At 41.3% G+C, this 25,413-nt stretch overlaps 1 protein-coding gene across 2 annotated transcripts in view; it reads right to left on the bottom strand.

Annotated features, from left to right (window-relative positions):
• CPXM2 (carboxypeptidase X, M14 family member 2) overlaps positions 1-25,413 on the bottom strand; it is a 163,432-nt gene that overhangs the window by 115,182 nt on the left and 22,837 nt on the right. For both annotated transcript variants that reach the window (XM_082267448.1, XM_082267447.1), the window contains 2 exons: positions 13,376-13,474; positions 3,771-3,880 (listed from right to left, as the gene is read on the bottom strand). In XM_082267448.1, the coding sequence (XP_082123574.1) occupies positions 3,771-3,880; positions 13,376-13,474 (209 nt within the window). The remainder of the gene's footprint in view (positions 1-3,770; positions 3,881-13,375; positions 13,475-25,413) is intronic.

Below are 25,413 nucleotides of genomic sequence, written 5' to 3'. Positions count from 1 at the left end.
ATCCCAACCCCTGAAACACAACCCCACACCATAATCCCCCCTCCAATAAATTATTTGAAGGGGTGGCCCAATACTTTTGGAGATATAGTGTGGATGAGTGAGTTTGGGGTGCAGGAACTTGACTGGCCTGCACAGAGTTCTGACTTCAACCCGATAGAACACCTTCGGGATGGATTAAAGCGGAGACTGCAAGCCAGGACTTCTTGACCAACATCAGTGTCTGACCTCACAAATGTGCTTCTGGAAGAATGGTCAAGCATTCCCATAGACACACTCCTAACCCTTGTGGACAGCCTTCCCAGAAGGGTTGAAGCTGGTATAGCTACAATAGGTGGGCCAACTCAATATTGAACCCTTTAGACTAAGACTGGAATGCCATTATAGTTCATGTGTGTGTAAAGGCAAGCATCCCAATACTTTTGACAATCTACTGTAGAAATACATGGACACACAAACAGTTGTGGAGCAGTACAGAAAAATGCAATACGTCTGCCTTTTTATGCACCACTACGCCCCACAGTGTGGAAGTGCCAACGGGGCGTATGGAAAGCCATTGTTTTCTGTGTGCCCTTGAAGAGAGCTGTGTTTTTCTTCTACAGAAAAAAAAGCATTCTACTATAGTGTTAACTTGACCTTATACAGATTGGGTGACCCATTCTTTAAGTGTATAGACAGCATAAAACTACCCCTACATAGGACATTAGTATCTAAAGCAGTGGTCTCCAAACTGCGGCCTGGGGTCCAGATGCAGTCTTTTCCTGCCTTTATCCCACCCTTGGGGCACTAACCAACAATAGAGCATACTTTCTGTCACTGACACCAACAATGGGATACTTTTCTGCCCACTAACACTAAGGATAGGGCACAAATACTCCCAATGACACCAACTATGGGGCACAATGACTTCATTTGACACCAACGATGGGGTGCTGTTCCTGCCAATGACATCAAAGATGGGACATTGCTTCATCCCACTGATGCCAGGACATTTTCTACTCCCACTGGCCACAATAGGGCCATCCTAAAATTTGAAAGACAGTAAACTGGCCCTTTATTTCAAAAGTCTGGAGAGCCCTGCTCTAAGGTTTGCAACATTTTCCAGCTTTATTGGCAATCACTTAGCTGTCAGTATTTAGAAATAATTACTCGGAGCACTTTGTAGCTGAGCTGTGTATTTGAGCTTCTTGGAAAACGTCAAATCACTATACAGTATATTAAACAAAGTGAACAATTATTTTTGCTTTTTCATGCTGCTTATATTAGGAATTAAAAGAAGAAGCCAAGAAAACATGATGATGAGAATTTAACATAACAAACACAATAGATTAATTTTATGGTAGAGCTGGCTAGGAAAAAAAAATTAGGGTTATTGTCACGGGCAGAACTTTTCAGGGACAAATCTTCAAATCCTCAGACAGCCCATTGTAACCAGGGACAGCTGAGAGACAATTGCTGATCTTAAACACTGGGTCAAATTGTTCTGTGTGCTGGAAACATTATCGTAGTCAATACTGTCACTTATATGGCATTTTTCCACTGCAAGTACCGGCTCGGCTCTACTCGGCCCTGCTTGGCCCGGTTTGCTTTTCCACTGCTGGTACCGCATGGTACGGTGTTGGAACGGTTCGGTACGGTACGGTATGGTTTGCTTTTCCACTAAAGTAGTACTAAAGTTAAGTGGGTGGGATAACAATGGGGTGGGTGGGATTCTCCACCCCATACAGTACCGGGTATGGTACCTCTTGGAACCACAATCGAGGTGGTACTGTTTTTGAGAGCCGTACCGTTCGGTTCCATGCAGTGGAAAAGCGCCGCCGTACCGTACTGAACCGTTCCTACACCATACCATGTGGTACCAGCAGTGGAAAAGCGCTCTGTTCCATGCAGTGGAAAAGCGCCAATATATTTGTGTAACAAAACAAGAGCAGGTGTAACAGCAGGTACATGGAAAACCGCTTGGAGAAGTTTGGGTCTTGACTTTCTATGGCTGATCAAAGGGAGGCCCAAAATGGTCCTGCCCCACCCTAAAATCAACAGCCCAATGCAATGCATGGGTGAGCACTGTTCAATACACCCCAAGGGTGGCAATAATTACCATTGAATCAATCAGGTACCAAGATTCTCTATTTTTTTTATTTATTTTTTTAAGAAACGATCTATATGATGGACTAGATCAGTGTTTCTCAACTCCGGTCCGCACACTAACAGGCGAGATTTTATAGTATTACCTTGGGGAGATGCAAACTAAAATACTGCAATCACTGAGCAGCAAATGATATCACCTGTGATGTATTTCAGTTTTCTTGCAAACCTGGCCTGCTAGTGTGCCATGAGGACTGGAGTTGAGAAACACTGGACTAGATGGATTTATTCATCATGTAAATCGTCAAAGTGAACTACAGCAGGTCCCAGCACAAGTGAGAACAGTCAGATATCCCATGATTCTTTGAAAGACATATCTGGCCACTTTTAGGCTTGCCATACATATTGCAATTTTCAGTTAATTTCAACCACTTTCAAACTATCAGTTATCACAAATTTGGTGGCAATCACCAGAAACAAAACATTCTGCCACCAATGAGATTGAGCACCAGAATTTAGTTGATTGTGACGTCAAAACCGAGAAAAAAACTGGCAGCGTCTATACAGTTTATTGAAAGATCAAATTGAAATGGAATTGAAATGGTAAAAAAAAACTAAAGCAATTTCTTGAAAAATAATAGAATTTTTCAGCCGTGTACATTTGGAGCAATTTTGATCTTTGCAATCGGTCACAACCACCATTTAATGTCTTCAACTGCTTTGCAATTTCAACACAAAATGGCAAAGAAAGTTTGCTTTATCAAATTGCCAAACGCGTGGTCAGCTTTAGTATGTCTATAAAGCACAGCAGAGATCTTTTTTTCAATACTGAAGCAACTGTGCATCTATCACATATTTATCAGAGAGGAATCAATCTTTTCAGAGCTGTATTCATCAAATTGCTGCCAGTTTAAATTTCCAATTACTTTGACGAACATGGGGATTTCTTTATACAGTTATATCAAAAAGAGCAGCGCTGGCATCCCTTGAGATATATACCCTCCACATGGGCAAAAGAGGTAGCTGTCCTGAGCCCACAAGTCCAGGTGGCCCACCTAACTCACGGCCGATTCTAGCCCTGGGTAAACTTCCATTACCCCAAGGATCCATTTTCGAGAGGTCAAGAAAATCATGTTTTAGAAGGTTGGGAAGGGCCATGCTTTTGTTAGTTCTTTTGCTTTCCTCTAGATCAACTGTGGGTATAGGATTGGTCATTTGGAGGGCATACTTATGGAGGTTCTAGTTATTTATTCTATTAGTTGAATTAGATTAACTTGTGTCTTTTTTTAACTTAACTAACCATGTAACTAAATAGTGGTCCAGTTGATTCTAAATGTCTGTAAGCCGCCCCTTCCCAGCAGATTTCAGGTCTCGGTAATCTGGCCACATGTACATGCTGTACATATAAGCATTCCAGCACTTCCTAGAGCGATTCCTGAAATCCTTCCCTCAACTTGAAATGAGCTACAAAAGTACTTTAATTGTGATACAAGGTCTCCAAAAAGCGGGGACTGTCACAATTACAGCACCACTGTGTTAAATCATACTTTTCCCGACCACATCATGGCACTACAGAGAGAAAGAGATAAATCTATGTGAGACTACATATCCCACTATGCATTCCACCCCTTTAAAGAAAAGAGCTGTATTATCCCAAAAATGTAACATCAATAGAAATAGAAATGTACCTGGATATTGAGGCGCCCCCTATGAGCTCCAAGACCATAACGTTTCACCGTTGAAGCATGTAGTTGAAAGTCTGTTACCTTTAGGGTTTCCAACCCCAGAGGAGGACAACCTGTTAGAAGACCAAGAGATAGAGCCCGGTTACTACACATAAGCATCCATTTACATATTGATTGTGTAGTAGAGTCTAGTCTAGTATGACAGTACTGCAGTTATATTCATGTTATTAAAAGGGCTTTAGGGTTTTAGATGACCAAGTAGCTTTCCAGTCTAAATGTTCTCCTTTCTCCAAATAAAGTTGCCTAAAGCCATAGGAATCTCTACCTAGGAAAGAATATCAAAAAAGTATCATTAGCATCCCTTTATAGGTATATGCTCCCTTTCTTAGTTCATATTTGACTAGCAGAGATGATTAATGAGCATAAGGGATGCCGGAACTGATTACTTTCACAGAACACCAGAAAATATTGTAGCCTTTTTTTTCTCTTATTTCTTAACAAACCCGTTAAAATGCACCTGGCACACGGAGGCCATGTGATTCTTGCCTAGCTAGTTCGAGATACAATGTTGCTTAAAGCAGTATATTTCATTCACAGCAGGAAAGGTACTTTTTTAAAATAAAAAAAATGTTCTTCAGCATTGTTGCCATGTGCTCTTTAAAATTACATAAGGTGTCATTTTAAATATTAAGCCCACTTCAATTAGTATGGGATCAGGCCACCCAATTAGGAAAGCAACTTTGCTGTTCATTTTTATTTTTTAAAAACAAATGTGTACTCATTATTTTTAATGCAAAGGAAAAACTGGCCTGTAAATTAAATTTCCTAACATCTTATGGGATATAATAATTGGGTATAATGATTGAAAATTTAGAGATATTGCCCTTAAGCATTGCTATTTAAGAAAATGTCTCTATAGGAACCCCAAATTACCGCAGATGCTTGATGTACTGGTACACTTCCTGCAGTGGCGGGTGTAAAATATGGCATTAATATATATTTTTCCATAGCAGGTATGAAAGATTCATTGTCCTCCTGCAGCATTCTGGCTTATTATAAAGCCACATATAATGAACGGAAAGCCGCGATTTTAATAGGAAAAGCCCCTGGCAATGCTGGAAAGCCCTAGCACAGAGATCAGCCGTCAGGCTCATTCATGTTGTATAAGGCAGCCGACGTCTCTTAAGAAAGGGTAACATTTTCCATTTGCACATGAGCTGATCCCAGCTTCAACCTAACGTAAACTTGGAGTCCAGTCCTCAGCCATAAACAGAATAAGTATTTATAAAGGCGTCGGGATTTGATAAGCAAAGAGATCTCATGGGAGATTAATGAGATGAGAGGACCATTAGCTGTCCCTTCTGCCAAGGATTTACATACCCAGCTAGAGCATGAAAGGGAATAATGCCTTTGAAATATCTCATAGCTCAGAAGCGTTAATATTCTCATTTGCTTTCCAGCGTCATAGATACCTGAAGTATTAGTACTGTATGGAGGACCAGGATTTGGTACCCCAGCTAGGCAGCTTCAATAGAAATTCACATAAAGAGAAACTTCTTTTCCATCAGATTACTGTGACTGCACATATTTTTTTTATGCAGCAAGCCAGTCAAGGTCTATTGAACAGTGGCTTAGTGCAGGGGTCGCTAAACTTTCTAAACAATGGGCCAGTTTTTTTGTCCTTCAGACTTTAGGGGGGCTGTACTGTGGCCATTGGAAGTAGAAAATGCCTGGCATCAGTGGGAGTAAACAATTCTCCATCTTTAGCGTCAGTGAGAGGAATTGTGCCCCATCATTAGTGTCATCAGGTGGGAAAAATCATCCCTCATAATTGGTGTCACTGCGAGGAACTGTGTCCTATTATTGGTGTCATTGGGAGGAACTTTGCCCCTACATTGGTGTCAGCAGGAGGGGGGGGGGGGATTATGCCCCATTGTTGGTTTCCGAGGATGAAATATTTCCCCAAGGGCCTAAATAAAGCAAGGGGCTGTATTCGGCCTCTCGCCACAGTTTAGAGACGGCTGGCTTAGTGGTTTGATCTTCTGCCTGGCAACACTAGGGTCAATGGTTAAAATCCCAACAATGACCATACCTACATTGAGTTTACATGTTCTCCTTGTGTGAGTCTCCTCCCACGCTCCAAAAACATGCTTGTAGGTTAGTGGGCTCCTGCCTAAATTGGCCTAGTATGTGTTTGAATGTGAGTTAGGGACCATAAATTGTGAGCTCTTTTAGGGCAGGGGCTGATGTGAATGAACAATATATATGTAAAGTGCTGCATGAATTGTTGGTGCTAAATAAATAAATCTTGGTGTAGTTTGTATATTTTGTTTCCAAATCTTTTTTCATAATAATAATTAAATCTGCAACAAGCCCTTTACCTCTGGGCAGGAGTTTCATGTAATACAGACCAGTCATTGCTGCTCTCTCTTCTTGTACAGGGTCACTAGTCTTTTATCCACCCACCTGTAGTTTCCTGCAGGGAGCTTGTAGTGGTGGGGCCTGCTGAGTCCCTCCCACAGCTCCGCTCTCTGCACAGGCTATGTACAGCACAGTGATGATGCCACCACTCTTTTTACAAGATAATATCTGGATACCCAAAGGTATTACGTGCACTCAGATTGGATTTATTTATTGTGTGGAATATATTTAAATGAAAGTGTTTTGGGATTGATTTACTAAAACTGACGTTTGTAAAATCTGGTGTAGCCCTGCATAGAAACCAATCAGCTTCCAGGTTTTATTGTCCAAGCTTACTTGAAAAAGCTGAAGTTAGCAGCTAATTGGCTACCATGCACAGCTTGACCAGAATCATAATGCTCCAGTTTTAGTAAATCTCTCTTTTTTACCACACAAATCCAGCGCTTAAGACCTCTTAAAAAGTCCAATAGGCAAATGAAAAACAATATTCCAAAAAAAGAGTCCATAAATGTGCAAAAATGCATGCAGGAGAAGTGTTGAGAAGAATCCGCCACCAAAGAAAAGAGTTCATACTGACCCTTACCCCAAAAGATGGACTACTTGGCAAGAGTAGTCAATAAAGCTTAGGCATATCTCACTCCAACTGTCCACTGCTATGGCATCAAGGATCTTCAATAAAACGGCATATACCACCATATATAGACTCTCATGCTAGATATAGCATAGAAAGTAATAATTTATTGGTAAGGTCTAAAATACTCACAAACAGAAGCATAAAAATCGCATGCAAGTCCTCATATAATAGCTGATGTTTCCATCCGACTAACCAGCATGGCGACATCACGTGACCTAGCTCCTACTGATGCATTTGTCATAAGCAGATGTCAGGAACATGATGACGTATGTGTCCATCACTAATTTTATAGAGTAGCGGCCAGAAATTATAAATCAACTCATAGAGAAACAAGAGCAGATCAACAAAATGCAGCCCCAGAAGCGGCGTTCCGGAAAGGCCGGCGTGAAGCCTCGTCCAACCAGAAATGACGTAAATACGCCGCAGACTGCACAGGTGTAAACACAGTTGAACTGGAGATAATGTAAGTATATTGCGGCAACAAACATGTTCCAGCACCTATACAGGAATCATTGACTCTGCTTCCTGTAGTGTCGGCTCAGTTTACAGTGATGCTCGGAGATGGCGGGTCGGGAACCCGCCATCTATGCTTACCGACCCGCCATCCGAGAGCAGGAGGTGGCACTGGGATCGTGTCAGGGCTCAGGGGAATGGGAACAGCGTTTCTGTTGTAGAATAAGTACAGGAACGCCGTTCCCATGTGTTCCCACAGGATTCCAGCCCTGGGATCACTCCCAGATTTTTTAACCTTAACATCATCCAGATCTTTCAGCACTAAGTCCTTAAAGACCCCCAATGGCGGTGCTAGATTGCCTGGAGGATTGAAAAGGGAGGCATTGGTCAATGAGTAGTGTCTAAACCCATCCATATTGGTCATACCAATACGGGTAGGATTGGTAATTAAATATTTCTGGATATTCAGTTTCGAATGTACTTCTGAACATTCATAAAAACATCAAACTTAATGAGCAAATTTTAAACCCTGGCTAAGTACGTGCTTTTCTTCACAAGAGAGAACAGCACTGCTCAGGTTAAAAAGGCCTCCATCAACTATACTCTTCTCTTTTTTAGATCTACTCTTCCTCCCCCCTCTAGTTCCTCTTTTAGAAGAAGTGTAGAACAAAACGAGGAACCAGAGGGGGGAGGAAGAGTAGATCTAAAAAAAGAGAAGAGTATAAATGATGGAGGCCTTTTTAACCTGAGCACTGAGTTTATGGGTCAACATAACAATAATGATCGAGGAATCATTCTCCAACACGAGATGAGTAAGGTTGGGGTTCTTAGAAGTGTTGGATAATAGATTGGTAACTTCCACTCAAGGATACTGATTGTAACAGTTTCATAAATATGAAGAGCTGGCATCATACTTCTTGGCTTAAGGCAATACCAAAAAGACAGTTCCTACGAATAAAGAGGAACTGTACTTTCCTTGAGAAATATTTTCAAGAGGCGGATACCTTGAAGAAACAGTTTTTGGAGAAGGGTTATGACCCTGTATAACTCAAATGGGTTATTGATTAAGTAGTTAATAGGGATAGATCTGACATCTTAGCCCCCAGATCTTAGTTAGCTAAACACTATTCCTCAAAATTTTCACCCAAGTTTCCTTTTTTCACGTCTTATTCTACTCAACATTATGCGGTTAAAAACATACTTAAAAAACATTGGGATGTTCTTAAGGGTGACAGGGCCTTGGGCCTTGGGCCCAGTCCTGCCAGCAGCACCTGCGGTGGTTTTTAGGGGGGTTCCCCCCTTGAGGCTACAGATTGCTCCCAATGTAATAGATCCCCTCCACAAGTGAAGATGAAAGGGTTTTATCCCTGTAGGAGGTGTGCAGTCTGCCAAATTAGCTGTCTTAAGGACAGAAGGTATACCTCCTTTCAATCAAATGTCACCTCCAAGTCATACTAGATTAATTCACTTCTGACATGTGCATCAAAAAATGTTGGTATATATCATTACCAGTCCATGCGGTCTACAGTATCTTGGCCATACTGTTCGAGAATTTCAGGTGCGAATGAAAGAACATATAGCCAACATATAGAAAGATTTTCCTAAACTTAGCCTCTCAAAGCATTTTGATTGTCACCATGGTAGAGACCTTAAGGGTATCTCTTTAATGGCCATAGACCAATACCAGCCTCATTGGAGAGGTAGTCATATCAGGAGGGAGATTTCCAAGCTAGAAACCAAGTGGATTTCCTGGCTGAGATCTTACAGGCACCATGGCCTAAATATTGAGTGGGACATCAGTGCCTTTATTAATCACAGTTAAACTTATTTTATCATTGATGAGTTGGTTCCATTTTATTATTTATTTTTTCCTTATACATATTTTTGCTAATTTGATTTTAATTTATATGTTGTTGTTTTAAACACTGTTTTTCTATATATTCTTTGTCCATTTGATTCTGTGTTATTGTTTTTGTATTTTGCTTGCAGCTTGTTTTTATCATTTGATTGTTTGTTATTGATAGTGTTTTTTTCCAGCCATTAGATGGTGCTATCAGCGTCCTTCATTGGGGGTTATTTATTTATTTAGAAACCCAAATCTGGCATGCTATTCAATGCTAGCCAGTTTTAGCTATTGGATTCTTCGTACTATATATTGGTTTTCGTTTTGATGTGGTGAGACCAAGTGTTTGTATCTTTATATATATATTTTTTTTCTTTTTGTTTTATGATTTGCCGCTATTTTTGGCCTTCTTCATGGAACACATTTGCATAAGTAATGAGGTTGTTGTTGTGTCCTATATGGAGCGCTTTTATATTACTTCCGGTTAAGATGCTGGGACATGTTTGTCGCCGGAACGTTAAGTTACATTATACCCAGTTCACCTGTGTTTACATCTGTGCAGTCTGCGGCATATTTACGTCATTTACGGTTTGACGAGGCTTCACGCCCGCCTTCCGGAACGTCGCTTACGGGGCTGCATTTTGTTGATCTGCTCTTGTTTCACTATGAGTTGATTTATCATTTCCAGTCGCTACCCTAAATAATTAGTGATGGACACATGTGTCGCCACACCCCTGATGATGTCTGCTTATAACAAAGAGCATCAGCAGGAGCTAGGTCATGTGATGTCACCATGCTGGTTAGTCGGCCATACTGTTAGATGGAAACATCAGCTATCATATGATGACTTGCATGTGGTTTTTATGCTTCTGTTTGTGACCATTTTGGATCAATAAATTATTATTTATGATAAGTAATACTGCGCAATGAGGTTCTTTTCTGCTTATCCTTACATATATCTATCATGAGAGTCTATATATGGTGGTATATGCCATTTTATTGAAGATCCTTGATGCCATAGCAGTGGAGAGTTGGAATGAGATATGCCTAAGCTTTATTGACTATTCTTGCGCAAGTAGTCCATCTTTTGGGGTAAGGGTCAGTGTAAACTCTTTTCTCCAGTGACGGATTCTTCTAAACACTTCTCCTGCATGCATTTTTGCACATTTATGGACTCTTTTTGGAATATTGTTTTTCGTTTGCATATTGGACTTTTCAAGAGGTCTTAAGCGCTGCATTTGTGTGTTAATATTTTGATGTCCCTTTACCAGGATTATAGTGTCAGCAGCTTTTGACTATATTATTATTTATTTTAGCACCTGTGATTTCTTGGTTTTTAGCGAAATCTCTCTTTTTTCTGGATTTTAGCATGAAAGAAAATCAATAGTCAAAGCATACACTTTCATTTTATAACATCAGCATTGTAATAAAAATGCAAATAATAGTTATATTTGACAATCCAATATAATCTACTAAGCATACATGAAAAATGTATTTTCCTGTTGTGAGTTCTGCCTGTCTGGTGGTCATCTCTTTCCACAACTTCCTGGACTCCCTGAATGCCTTGTAGCTCCTCCTCCTGTCATTTACTTTCAATGTCTAGGAACTACATATCCCATGGTATCTTTCTGCCTGAAAGCAGTAATTCCTGTACTAACTCCACCTTTTGAGACTCCCCCCTCCAGCAACTCTGTATTTCAGAAGGCAGATTCTGTGAGATGTGACACAGCCAAGCATATTAACAGTGCATGGTATATATGTGGGGTTTTTACAAAACAAGCTTACAAACTTCAAGATCATTTTGATTAACCACTTCCCGCCCACCTGCCCACTGTCAAATGACGGTGGAGCGGTTTGGCTCTCATTTTGGGATGACATCAAATAATGGCGCCCCAGAACAGCCACTCTTGTGCGCCCACAGAGGTTTGCAGCATGGCGATCGTGGCTGCGCCGTGTTTCTAGAACACGGCACAACCCTGATCTTGGTAAAGAGCCGATGATGTGGCTCTTTACCCATGTGATCGGCTCTGTCCAATCCCAGCTGATCACATGTAAATGCGGAAGTGCTGCTTATCAGCGCTCCTCGCCTCATACTGTCAGAGTGTGTGGCGAGGGGAGCCGATCAGCGGCATCTCCTTGAAGGGATGATCAGGACCGATAATCAGGGCACCAATCTGTGCCCATCAGTGACCTCAATCAGTGCCTATTAGTGATGCCAGTCAGTGCCCATCAGTGCCTGCTCATCAGTGCTGCCCATCAATGCTTCAATCAGTACCACCCACCAGTTCCGCTCATCAGTGTCGCCTATCAGTGCTCATCAGTGCCACATATCAGTGGCACCTCTCAGTGCCCATCAGTGCAACAAATTAGTGCCTCCTCATCAGTGCCACCTAATCAGTGCCCTTTAGTGCTGCCTCATCTGTGCCCATAAGTGCCAAATTATCAGTGCTGCCTCATTAGCGCACATCAGTGAAGAAGAAACATTTCTGACAGAAACACTTAAAAAAGAAAAACTTTTTTTTTTTTTCAAAATGTATTATATTTTTCCTTTTTTTTTTTTTAAATAAAAAAAATAAAAACCCAGCAGTGATTGAATACCACCAAAAGAAAACTCTATTTGTGTGAAAAAAATTATAAACATTTCATTTGGGTACAGTTTTGCATGACCGCGCAATTGTCATTCAAAGCGTGACAGCGCTCAAAGCTGAAAATTGGCATAGGCAGGAAGTGGTTAAAGTAGAACTATAGGCAAAACTTTTCTTTTTGGACAGAATAATGGAGAGTTATAAGCCCTGTCAATTTATTTTTTGCTATCTTAGTCCCATTATGGAGATTTACCTTCACTTTTTGGAAATGAGATAAAATCCCTGCAAATTAAGGGATTCTTTGGGGAACCACAGGTTACCAGAATTAGTGTCCCCATTTTAGGATTTTCCCTCTATTACATTTCTGGGGACAACCCAAAATTAGGGTTTTCTTTTACTTGCCCTTTTGATGATAAAGGTAAACAGGACACATAGAGAGGGTAAATCTCCCTAATGGGGGCAGATGTAGCAATAAAAGCCTAATAGGTGTTCTAGCCCATCTCCACTCTATGCAAAACGAAAAAAAAGTTTAGCATTTAGTTATACTTTAACCACTTTAGCCCTGGAGGATTTGACTGCTCAATGACCAGGCCCTATTTTGCGATTAGGCACTGTATGAATTTAATGGACAATTGTGCGGTCGTGCGACGCTGTACCCAAACTAAATTGACGTCCTTTTTTTCCCCACAAACAGAGCTTTCTTTTGGTGGTATTTGATCACCTGTGCTATTTTTTTTTTTTTTTTTTGCGTTATAAGCAAAAAAAGAGCGACAATTTTTTTAAATGAAATTCTCAAAGAAAAAAAAATGTAAAAATCAAAATTTTTTAACATTTTAGGCCAATTTGTTTTCTGCTACATTTTTTTTTACTAGTAATGGCGGTGATCTGCGATTTTTTTTTGCAGGACTGCAACATTGCGGCGGACAGATCGGATCCCTAACTGACATTTTAGACACTTGGGGTTACCAGTGACATTACTACAGTAATCAGTGCTAAAAATATGCACTGTTATTGTAAAAATGACACTGGCAGGGAAGGGGTTAACTGTACTGGTGATCAAGGGGTTAAATGTGTCCCAAGGGGCGTGATTCCAACTGTCAGGGGGGCGTGGCTTGTGAAGTAATCACAGAGACGTGATCCTATATAGCAGGATCACATAGCCTCTGTGATGACTTCAGGGAGAATGACAGACAGCTGTGTTTACATCAGCCGTCTGTCCTTCTCTTTCTGCTGCGGGCCATCGGAGCTGCCGGTCACACGCGCTGGCTCCCCAGCTAACGAGTGGGGGGCGGGAGCGCTCGCCCCCTAGAGTCTCCTGAGCGAGCGACGTAGGACTACCTCACTTTGCCCAGCAGCGGCTGAGCGCCACAGTAAATGTACGGTGGGCGGGGCTGAAGTGGTTAATAAGAACAGGGTAGTAATAGCTGAAATTCAATGTAGAATTTAATGTATGAATTTGGAATTTAATATAGAAACGCTTTAATGGTACTCCGGGAGCAAGGTTTGATATACAAAATCCCTGAAAATCTTCAAATTGGCAGAATTATTCCCAAAGGCAGATCATAAGGAGGATAGCAATGTGTGGAAGATAGTTCCCTTCGCTGCACCTCTAAACAACTACATAGATAACACAAACTGCGGAGTTAGGAAACAGAAAAACATTCTCACGCACTTTCTCTGACATCTTGCACTGTCTTCTCCTCATCCACTCCATAAATAAACTTTTCCGAGACTTTCTTGTTTTTCTCTGTCTTCTTGCTACTGTTTTTGGCTGTAGGAAAGAACAAAGTGACAGTTATATTATTACAATGTCCATTTGATCATATTTTATTACAGAAGGCTGGGAGAGGTCACAAGCACGGCGCATCTACAGAGTAGGATCAAATCTGTGTACTGCAGTCCTCATCATTACATAAATATGTGTACTATAATCATCTGGAGTACAAAGCATGCCATATCTTTCTCATATTGTCATGTTTATATGCATTGGTTAATATACTGTATATGTATGTACACAAGAATTGGATATGTGTATAAAGTTCCCATGCTTAGCCTTGGAATTCCTTCACAGGTCATGTTCCACCTGCATTTCCATTCACTCATTTTCATGAAACTACTATTGCAAATGCATTTCTGCACACAGCCTACCTAGAAGATGAACTTTAGGAGTACAAAATGTACTTGGAGTGCAGTGGTCAGGAATATGAAACGTACAACACAGTGTCTATCGTGCAGGGTTCAGGAGAGCATAATGCATAGGAGGCAAGGCTCAGGCTGAGGCAATGGTTTCTAACACACAAAGTGCAGGGCACAGGATTTAGTAACAGAGTGCAGAGGTCTGCATTGCATAACTCACAGACTGCATGGCTCAGGGGTATGTATCGCATAGAATGCAGGCGTCAGGCGGGCGTAATGCACATAGTGTAGGGCTCAGGAGTGTTCAATACAGAGTGTATTGTATACAATATCAGGAGCGTGTGATGCACAGGCAGAGTGCAGAGTGTCATCAAAGCAATGCACAGAGTGTGGGGCTCAGGATGTGCAATACAGAGTCCAGGGGTCAGGAGTGCATGACACACGGAGTGCAGGGATCTGGAGTGTGTGAAGCACAGAGTGCAGAGGTCAGGAATATGCAATGCACAGAGTGTAGGGATCAGGAGCGGTTACCGCATAATGTGCAGGGTTCAGGAGTAGACTGCAGGCCTCATGAATATATATTACACAGAGTTCAGTGGTCTGGAGGAGCGCATATTGCATAGACTGCAGTTACTAGGAGTGCATAACACAGAGTGCAGGAAATAGGAGTATGTGATGCACAGAGTTCAGAGGTCAGGAATGCGTAATGCACAAACTGTAGGGATCAGAAGTGGTTATTGTATAATGTGCAGGGTTAAGGAGTGCATAACACACAGACTGCAGAGCTCATGAATACATATCACACAGAGTGCAGTGGTCTGGAGCACATAATGTACAGAGTGTAGTTATTAGGAGTGTGCAACACAGAGTGCAAAGGTCAGGAGTGTATAACACACAAAGTGCAGTGGTCAGGGGTGTATAACACCCAGACTGCAGGGGTCAGGACTGCGTGATACAGAGAGTACAGGGATCAGAAATATGTATATGTAAAGCAGAAAATGCAGGAGTCAGAAGTACATAACACACATGCTAATATACAGATTACAACCGAAAATTATCCTCTCCTTTTTAGTATAAAGTCCCACCCAGGTCCATATTCCCCACAGTACAGATCTCCCCCAACAGCCCCATATGCACTCTATCAAGTAAAGATTCCCCTTCCCGCTCCCCACAGTCTTAAACCCCCACTCAGCACAGACCCCACCCCCCAGTCCAGCCCCTCAGCACAGCCAGCCCCCCCCCCCACAGCCCCTTCTCAATACAGATTGCCAGTACAGACCCCCTCACTATATGGGGTCTAAAAGTACAATTTCAGTCTTTGCAGATGACACCAAACTTTGCACTGGAATAACTTCTTTACAGGATGTCTCCAACTTATAAGCTGACCTCAATGCGCTGTTTCATTGGGCAACTATGTGACAAATTAAGTTTAATGTTGATAAATGTAAAGTTATGCACTTGGGGGCTAAGAATATGCATGCATCATACATACTAGGTATAGTAGAACTGGGGAATCCATAGCGGAGAAGGATCAGGGTGTTCTGGTAGATCATAAGCTTAATAATAGCATGCAATGCCAAGCTGAGGTTTCCAAAGCAAGCAAAGTCCTTTCTTGTATTAACAGAGGCATGGACTCCAGAGAGAGAGATATAATTTTGCCCCTGTACAAATCATTAGTAAGACCTCATCTGGAATATGCAGTTCAGTTTTGGGCACCAGTTCTTAAAAAGGATATTGGGGAACTGGAGAAAGTGCAGAGAAGGGCAACCATACTGATAAGAGGCATGGGGGACCTCAGCTATGAGAAAAGATTAGAGGAACTGAATTTATTCTCTCTTGAGAAGAGGAGATTAAGAGGGGATATGATCAACATGTATAAATACATAAGGGGTCCATATAGTGAACTTGGTGTTGAGTTGTTCACTTTAAGGTCAACACAGGGGACAAGATTTTGTCTCCAAATACGGAAAGGTTTCTTCACAGTAAGAGCTGTGAAAATGTGGAGTAGACTCCCTCCAGAGGTGGTTCTGGCCAGCTCACTAGATTGCTTTAAAAAGGCCTGGATTCTTTCCTAGGTGCACATAATAAAAATGGGTACTAACATTTTTTTTTTAGGTAAAGTTGATCCAGGGAATATCCGATTGCCTCTCGGGGGATCAGGAATGAATTTTTTTCCCCTGCTGTAGCAAATTGGATCAGGCTTTGCTGGGGGTTTTTCGTCTTCCTCTGGATCAACTGTGGGAATAGGATTGTGTATATGGGATTGTATGGTTGGGTTTTCAATACTGTTTTTTTTTTGGTTGAACCGGATGGACTTGTGTCTTTTTTCAACCATGCTTACTATGTAACTACAGACCTCAGTCCACCCCACTGCTCCTCCCCTCCTTTCAGTACAGACCCCTTTACCCCAACCAGTAGTGACCTCTTCCTCCTAAACTCACCAGATGCTGTGGACCTGACATGCAGTGGCAGAGCAAAGTCCTCCCCTCCCGTATGGGTGTGACTGTGGCCAAGAAGTAACCTTCCTCCTTATTGGATATGACTGAGCCCAAGGTGGTATTTGCTATTAAAAAAGCCACTACAGCTCATTCCTTCACAAATCATGCCATCAGACTATTTATATGCAAATAATATGACAATCATGTTCAAATGCAATCCTGGTTAGCTTACAGTGCTCTTAAATGTTCTTGTGGAAGTGTAACTCTACTTTAAGGACAACTACAAGTTACAGTAAATGAGGGTTTACCAAGACTGAGCAGCCCATGTTAGCTCATACCAGCTCATAGTTTTTCAGTGTCATGCCAGCCCTTTTGGCAAATGCCAGAATCGCCAGACCTGTACACCCGTGTACACATAATTTTACAGAAATCACAGACTTTACAATCAGAAATCACAGATGACACATTTGCTTGCTCCACATGCCTCTTTTTATGTCTGTTTATCTTCTAGCTGTATAATAGCACCCTTACCCGAGTCAGTGTACATTACATTGTATGCAGGGCACCTGCTCAGTAGCACAGTGCGTCTGGAAAACTTATTGAAATGTTGGCAGCCGCCATAGAGCTGTCATTATTCTGGGAAAAGCTTTATTACCGAATTCCTTGTAGATATAATTTTACATTTTCTATCACGCTGGGCTGACACATTGGTACCAGCTTTGTCAGTCACACTCCTGCTTTGTGTGTTAAATATTATACACGCCTGGAGACCTCCATTTTTCTCCGTCACATGCTTTGTCACCAATAATTACCTCTTTATGAGAGACACATAGCTCCAAGCTGTATGGAATTGTGAAGTTACTGTCTTCTCTGCTGCGTATAGCTGAATGGCAGAGACTTCTCAAGTGTGATATCAAAGGATGGCGGCATGGATGAATTGATGAATGGATGGATGGATGGTTTGATGGGAAACTAACATTAACATGTCAGGAAAAAAATATTGGATAAAATAACTCAATGTGAAATAGATTCAACTCAATGTCAAAGCAATTTATGATGGAATGTGTAACTATCAAAGAAGCACATTTAGATTCTGGAACTACTTCATTTAACCACTTTACCACCGGAGGATTTTGCTGTCTTACGTCTGGGCCACTTTTTGCGATTCGGCGCTGTGCGAATTTAACTGACAATTGCGCGGTCGTGCGACGCCGTACCCAAATTAAATTGACGTCCTTTTTTTCCCACAAACAGAGCTTTCTTTTGGTGGTATTTGATCACCTGTGCGATTTTTACTGCGCTATAAACAAAAAAAAAGCGTAAATTTTGAAAAAATAACAATATTTTTCACATTTTTTTATATGAAATTCCCCCCCAAAAAAATGTAAAAATCTAAATTTTTTTAAATTTTTGGCCAATTTGTTTTCTGCTACCTGTTTGGTAAAAAAAATCGCAATATGCGTATTTTGATTGGTTTGCACAAAAGTTATTGCGTTTACTAAGGGAAAGATTTCTGTCATTTTTGGTGTTTTTTTTTTTAACGATTAATGGCGGCGATCTGCGATTTTTTTTGCGGGACTGCGACATTGCGGCGGACAGATCGTACCCCTGACTGACATTTTTGACACTTTTGGGGGTACCAGTGACATTACTGCAGTAATCAGTGCTATAAATATGCACTGTTACTGTAAAAATGACACTGGCAGGGAAGGGGTTAATTTTATTGGAGAGGGAGGGGTTAATGTATGCCTGGTGCTTACTGACGTGTGTGGGGGAGGTGACTATGTGACACAAGGACAGATCAAGGGTTCCGCTATGCTGAACCCTGCAATCTGACCCTGCCTGCCTGTCACTTCGGAGATCCGCCGGCTTGTGTTTACACAAGCCGGCGGATCTCCACACTCGATTCCCCGATGATCGGGGAAGAGCAGCGGCGATCGCGACTGAATACAGCGGGAGCGAGCCTCCGGCGGCGCGCGCGCGCCGCCTAGAAGGGGGAGGGTCTGCCGACGTAGGTCTACGTCGTCAGACCTACAAGAGCCACTTTGCCGCAGTAGTATCAACGTGAGCAGCGGTAAAGTGGTTAAGACACTTTGTTTGAAATAAAAACATGGGCAGCACAAGAATATCATATCCCGCAAGATAAATTAGGAGCCATAAGTGGATGGATGGATAAATTGATGGACAAAACCATAGACAAACTGGTGAAGAATCAGAAAGGATAGATAGATAGATAGATAGATAGATAGATAGATAGATAGATAGATAGATAGATAGATAGATAGATAGATAGATAGATAGATAGATAGATAGATAGATAGATAGATAGATAGATAGATAGATAGATAGATAGATAGATAGATAGATAGATAGATAGATAGATAGATAGATAGATAGATAGATTAAATTAGACAAATTTAACGTCTAATTAAATTAGACAAAATCAATAAAAGTATTAAAATAAGATTACCATGTACAGTGGGGATGGAAAGTTTGGGCACCCCAGGTAAAAATTTGTATTAATGTGCATAAAGAAGCCAAGGAAAGATGGAAAAATCTCCAAAAGGCATCAAATTACAGATTAGACATTCTTATACTATGTCAACAAAAGCTAGATTTTATTTCCATTATTGACACTTTCAAAATTACAGAAAACAAAAAAATGGCATCTGCAAAAGTTTGGGCACCCTGCAGAATTTATAGCATGCACTGCCCCCTTTGCAAGGCTGAGACCTGCCAGTGTCATAGATTGTTCCCAATCATCGTCTGGGAAGACCAGGTGATGTCAATCTCAAAGGTTTTAAATGCCCAGACTCATCTGACCTTGCCTCAACAATCAGCACCATGGGATCTTCTAAGCAGTTGTCTAGAACAGTGGTCCTCAACCCTGGCCTACAGGGCCCACTAAAGGCCAGATATTCAAGATAACTGAAATACATCCCAGGTGATATAATTTGCTGCTCAGTGATTGCAGTACTCTAGTCTGCATCTCCCCAAGGTAATAGCTAAAATCTGGCCTGTTAGTGGGCCCTGTAGGCCAGGGTTGAGGACCACTGGTCTAGAAAACTGAAACTGAAAATACTTGACGCTCACAAAGCTGGAGAAGGCTATAAGAAGATAGAAAAGCGTTTTCAGATGTCAATATCCTCTGTTTGGAATGTAATTAAGGAAGTTAAAGCAAGATCTGGAAGACCAAGAAAAATATCAGACAGAACAGCTCGCAGGATTGTGAGAAAAACAATTCAAAACCCACGTTTGACTGCACGATCCCTCCAGAAAGATCTGGCAGACACTGGAGTTGTGGTACACTATTCCACTATAAAGAGATACTTGTACAAATATGGTCTTCATGGAAGATTCATCAGAAGAAAACCTCTTCTACGTCCTCACCACAAAAATCAGCGTTTGAACTTTGCAAATGAACATATAGACAAGCCTGATGCATTTTGGAAACAAGTTCTGTGGACCGATGAGGTTAAAATTGAACTTTTTGGCCGGAATGAGCAAAGGTACGTTTGGAGAAGAAGGGGCACAGAATTTAATGAAAAGAACCTCTGTCCAACTGTTAAGCATGGAAGTGGATCAATCATGCTTTGGGGTTGTATTGCAGCCAGTGGCACAGGGAACATCTCACGAGTAGAAGGAAAAATGGATTCAATACATTTTCAGCAAATTTTGGATGGTAACTTGATGCCATCTGTGAAAAAGCTGAAGTTAAAGAGAGGATGGCTTCTACAAATGAATAATGATCCTAAACACACCTCGAAATCCACGGGGGATTACATCAAGAGGCGTAAACTGAAGGTTTTGCCATGGCCTTCATAATCTCCTGACTGCAACATAATTGAAAATCTATGGATAGACCTTAAAAGAGCAGTGCGTGACAGACAGCCCAGAAATCTCAAAGAACTGGAAGACTTTTGTAAGGAAGAATGGGCAAAGATACCTCAAACAAGAATTGAAAGACTCTTGGCTGGCTACAAAAAGCATTCACAAGCTGTGATACTTGCCAAAGGGGGCAGTACAAGATATTAACTCTGCAGGGTGCCCAAACTTTTGCAGACGCCATTTTTTTGTTTTCTGTTATTTTGAAAGTGTAAATGATGGAAATAAAATCTAACTTTTGTTGACATATTATAAGAATGTCTAATCTGTAATTTGATGCCTTTTGGAAATGTTTCCATCTTTCCTTGGCTTCTTTATGCACATTAATACAAATTTTTACCTGGGGTGCCCCAACGTTCGATCCCCACTGTATATAAACCCTATCAATGACCATCTCTTATTTGCCATCTTTTGATATGTTACAAGCAAACAAGAGGCATGTTTATTCTTAGTTGAATCTTGGTGTGCTTTGTGTATTTCTTCCAGATCTCTGCAGAAATGTAGTGTGTACCTCACCCTGTCCCCTGACAACGTCATCTGTGACGAAACGCATAGGGAGGGGCCTACAGGAGAGACTTCAATAAATACGCTAGCCGACAGCCAGCGGAGACCAAACTGTTTGTCCATGGGATGTGTATTACAGCAATGCATGTTCAATTGACTTTATCTATGTAAGTGTGCACTTTGCAATTTTTAAAATAAAGCAGTTTATACAAGATTACAGGGCTGCCCTGTGTCTACTTTCTCTATTTTTAATAAGAGGCAGTCCGAAAGCTACTGTATCTCTGATGATTGTTCCTGAGAGATGATATTCTGCTTGGATATATTAACCCTATATGCGCTGATTGACCATTTGTGCATCTAATGGTGAACATGTCCTTGTAAGAGGCTGCAGTGTGTCTTCTTCCAGATGCACTAGTGCTGTTTTCTCACTCTACATTGGTCACCACATTTGGAAGAATAGAGCAACACTCTTTTTGTGTGGACTTTGTATAGACACTATAGGATGATATGATTAATTAGGTCAAGATTGGCCCATGTATGGGTTATTATCATGTATTTTTTAAAATATTTTTTGTTCTTCATATACGTGAAAATTTTTGTGTTGAATTTGTTTCAAACTCTTTATTTTATTTTTTTTACTCATACTCAGAATAGTAGCACTGCACTACACTATTAGTAATTCAGTGTGTAACTTTGTCTCTGTGCAGGAGCTTCCTGTAATAAAGAGTGATGAGTAATACTTGCTCTCTTTGTGCAGGGTGACTGGTCTTGTATCTGCCCCTTGCAGTTTAGTGGGTGGGCGTGTTGGGTTCTTCCCATAGCTCTGCTCAAGCAATGGGCAGAAATTGGATAATATCACTGCAAATTTTTGAATACATTATCTGGGTTTGCAAAGATGTTTGGTGAACCCTACATTATTTACACCCCTTTTGGCTTTTGAGAAATATATTTAAATTGCAGTTTTTGTGCCTGGGTTGAAATTTAAATATACAAGTGAATGCACTTTGTTATATTTGTTCAATAAGCTACTTGTTAACCATCTGACCTCCGGAAGATGCGTTATTTTAACTGACAATTGCGCAGTTGTGCGACGCTGTACCCAAATTAAAATGTATGTCCTTTTTTTCCCACAAATAGAGCTTTCTTTTGGTGATATTTGATCACCTCTGCGACTTTTATTTTTTTGCGCCATAAACAAAAAAAAACAACAATTTTGAAAACAAAAACAATATTTTTTACTTTCTGCTATAAAACATACCTAATAAAAAATTTTTAAAAAAATCTAATTTCTTCATCAGTTTAGGCAAATATCTATTCTGCTACATATTTTTTGGGGGAAAAATCCCAATAAGCATATATTAATTGGTTTGCACAAAAGTTATAGCATATACAAACTATGGAATATTTTTATTTATTTTTATTTTTTTACTAGTAATGGCGGCGATCAGCGATTTATATCTGGACTGCGATATTGTGGCAGACAATTCGGAAACTAACAAACTTTTTGGGGACCTGTGACACCAATACAGTGATCAGTGCTAAAAAAATATGCACTGTCACTGTACTAATGACAATGGCTGGGAAGGGGTTAACATCAGGGGTGATCAAAGGGTTTACTGTGTACCTAGCCTGTGCTTACTCACTGTGTGGGAGGACATTGATCCATGATCCTGCTATGCAGGAACACAGGTTCAATACCTTCCCTACTGACAGAACAGCAATCTGCCTTGTTTACATAGGCAAATCACTATTTTTCCTGTGTACTGTATAGTCAGCTGGTGCCGGTGGACATTGAGCTGGGCTGGGCTCCCGCTGTGTGATCAGACCCAGAGGTGTTAGATTCCGTACTAGGTATATGTAAGGGGGGTCATTCACAAGTGGTTACACTCTCCTCAAATCCACTGGGTTTAGAAGTTTCTATAGGTTCTGCAGTGTTACTAGTTCTGCCTAGTGCTCCTCTGTGAACTACAAGACATTTACCTCTCTGGTATGGTGATGTGGAGAAGAGAAAGTGTTTTGTAGTCCTAGCATTTCTTGTCCTAGGGTGACAAAGCTACTCCTCTAGATAGAGCAATAGCTGTGGCGCTAAACCCTATAAAATTGTCCCAAATAAATGAGCCAAAAGCAGTCCTTAGGAATGTATCTCCACACTGAAGAAAGATGAAGTGACCTCAGAGTCGAAGAACCGCCACCAAAAAGCACTCCAATATCACCACTGCTTACCAGCTGTAGTTGACCCCCATGACAGAGATCGCATAAGCCCAGAAAACAGGTTAGGAACGAAGACTCTCACTCTCTGATCCTGGACTGGCAAACTCAAATAGATGGTGTGATATGGAATGAAAAAGAGCAGGGACACTCACATAGCGCAGACTGCTTTAAAGTTTATTCCCATATATAAAAAAACACACTTACAGGATTAAAAAGATGATCTCGCATCTCTGGTTAGTGTGTATGGACCTCCCCACGGTGTTCCTCGGCGTCCCTCGCGTCGACAACCAAAAAGATGGCCGCCGCGTCTCCTCCACGCTGCAGCACGCGTCACCAAGAGCGCCACCCGACGCACGTTTCGTCATCAAAAGACTCCTCTAGATACCAACAGTACAATGAGTGAGTGTTGTCCTATGACAGGAAGTGTATTCATGGCAGGATCATCAGGTGAGACTAGAAACAAAATAATGGAAAATGGACTAATGCAGCTACAACATCTAAGGACTGATAAGCTTCAATATTTTGTTGTTGGATTTAGATACACTTCATACCTAGTAGTTGTGCAGGACTGTCCCATATTTTCACCCTACTGCCATGGTCCTGTGTACAGGTCCTGTGTCCTGCAAAGGCTCTTCTCCTGTACATTGTGCCCACAGCTAATTCATATGTAAATTGCAGTAAGATTTGCGTATACTGTATGTTAGCTGACATATGATCTGGATATGAATTAGCTAAGTTAATGTATATGTAAATTCTACCGCTGACTCATTCATAAGGAAAGGTGAGGGAAGCTCCTCCTTGGCTTCAGTCACATTGCAAAGAATAGAGGGAGGATTTCCTGCTGCCACTGCATCTCTCCATTGCATCTGGAGAGTGAGCTTAAAGTGTTTGTTACCTCAACACTTCATATTCCTGATATGTGCCTGCTATACCGTGTACATGTATGAGAAAGTACCCTGTTCTCTTTGTATTGTTCTTGCTGTTCCTGCTAGTCCCCTTGGTGTTCCTGCTAGTCCCCTTGCTTTCCTATTAAAACTAACCACACTAAGCAGGAGAGCACACCATGGTCCATTCTCTAGCTATGCTGGGAACTCGGTGCATTCTCCTCCAATGATCATACTTGTCCTGACACTCCCCTGCTGCACAGCCATTCACTAGGAAGCTCAGTGTGCTGCTGCTTCTCCTCCCCCAGCTCTTATACAGCTGAGAACAAAGGGAATGTGATTACGTATTTAAAAAAAAAAAAGGGAAATGCATTTATAATGTTTTTTTTTGTATTTGTTTTTTTTATTTTTATACATATATCTATACACAAATGGTTTGCCAGTCATTTTCATTTTAAACTGAATGGGTTGTTTTATAAGGTAATCGTTTACAATGACTTTAAGTGGGGAAGGGGTCTGTACTAAAGGAAGGAAATCTGTACTGGAGGGGGGAATCTGTGAGGCGGGGGGGGGCTTGTAATGATGGGGGAGGGGTTCTGTACTGGTGGGGGAAAGGCTCTGTGCTCATGGGAAAGGAGGGGGGTCTATACTGCTGGGGAGGGAGGGAGTCCGCATGGGGGGGGACTGTACTGAGAAAGGGTTGGATGGGGGGGTCCTTGCTTTAGGGGGTTTAAGGTTGTGGGGGTAAATCTGTACGGGATAGGGATTTGGAGCTTTGAAGAAATATCTGTACTGGGGGTGATTTGGGCTTGGGAGGGGGATAATGTTTACTAGGAGAATTGGGTAATTTTTGGTTGTACTCTTTACATTGGCCTGTGTGTTGTGTACTTCTCACCCCTGCATTCTCTGCATTCTGTACACTGAATTATGCACAATAGACCCTATGTTGTACATTGCATACTTCTGAACATTGCACTCTGTACAGTACACTGGACTTTATATGACATACTTCTAACAACTGCACTCTAAGTACATTACTGCTGAGGGTCTTCATTAAGGTAGGCTGTGTGCAAAAAAACATGTAACGGAATAGTTTCATTTTTTGAAAATGAGTGTGGTGAGGTTTGTACGTGTCTCTATTATGTCACAGTCATGAAATCATATTTTGTGGGTGAAAGGATTGTGGTATATGTGTGCTGAGTATACAGGCGGTCCCCAGGTTACAAACATCCGACTTACATACGACTCCTAATTACAAACGGAGGAAGACAACAAGAAGTGAGTGGAAATCTACCCCTGGGAAGGGAAATTCACTCCTGTAAGAGTTCTCATGGGAAAAATGTGTCTCCACTGAAGCTTTATCACCAATCCTTGTTTCCACGACAACCCAAAATATTCAAAATCCAACTGTCACAGGGACAGAAAGTGAGGTGAAATCTTCTGAACAGGGGTACAGACAGCAAAACAAATGTTACAGGGGTGTTAACCCTTCCCCATGCTATCCAAAAACCTTAAAGATTATTTTTTGGCTGGAGCTACACACATACAAATTCACCTTAAGAACAAACCTACAGAACCTATTTTGTTTGTAACCCGGGGACCACCGGTACAGTGAATGGGCACAACAGGTGTGGCAGTTAGTGTCAAATGAT

The sequence above is a fragment of the Pelophylax lessonae genome, assembly GCF_965119305.1.
Source record: "Pelophylax lessonae genome assembly, chromosome: 9".
Taxonomy (NCBI): domain Eukaryota; kingdom Metazoa; phylum Chordata; class Amphibia; order Anura; family Ranidae; genus Pelophylax; species Pelophylax lessonae.
This window is presented reverse-complemented; position numbering and strand designations above follow the sequence as displayed.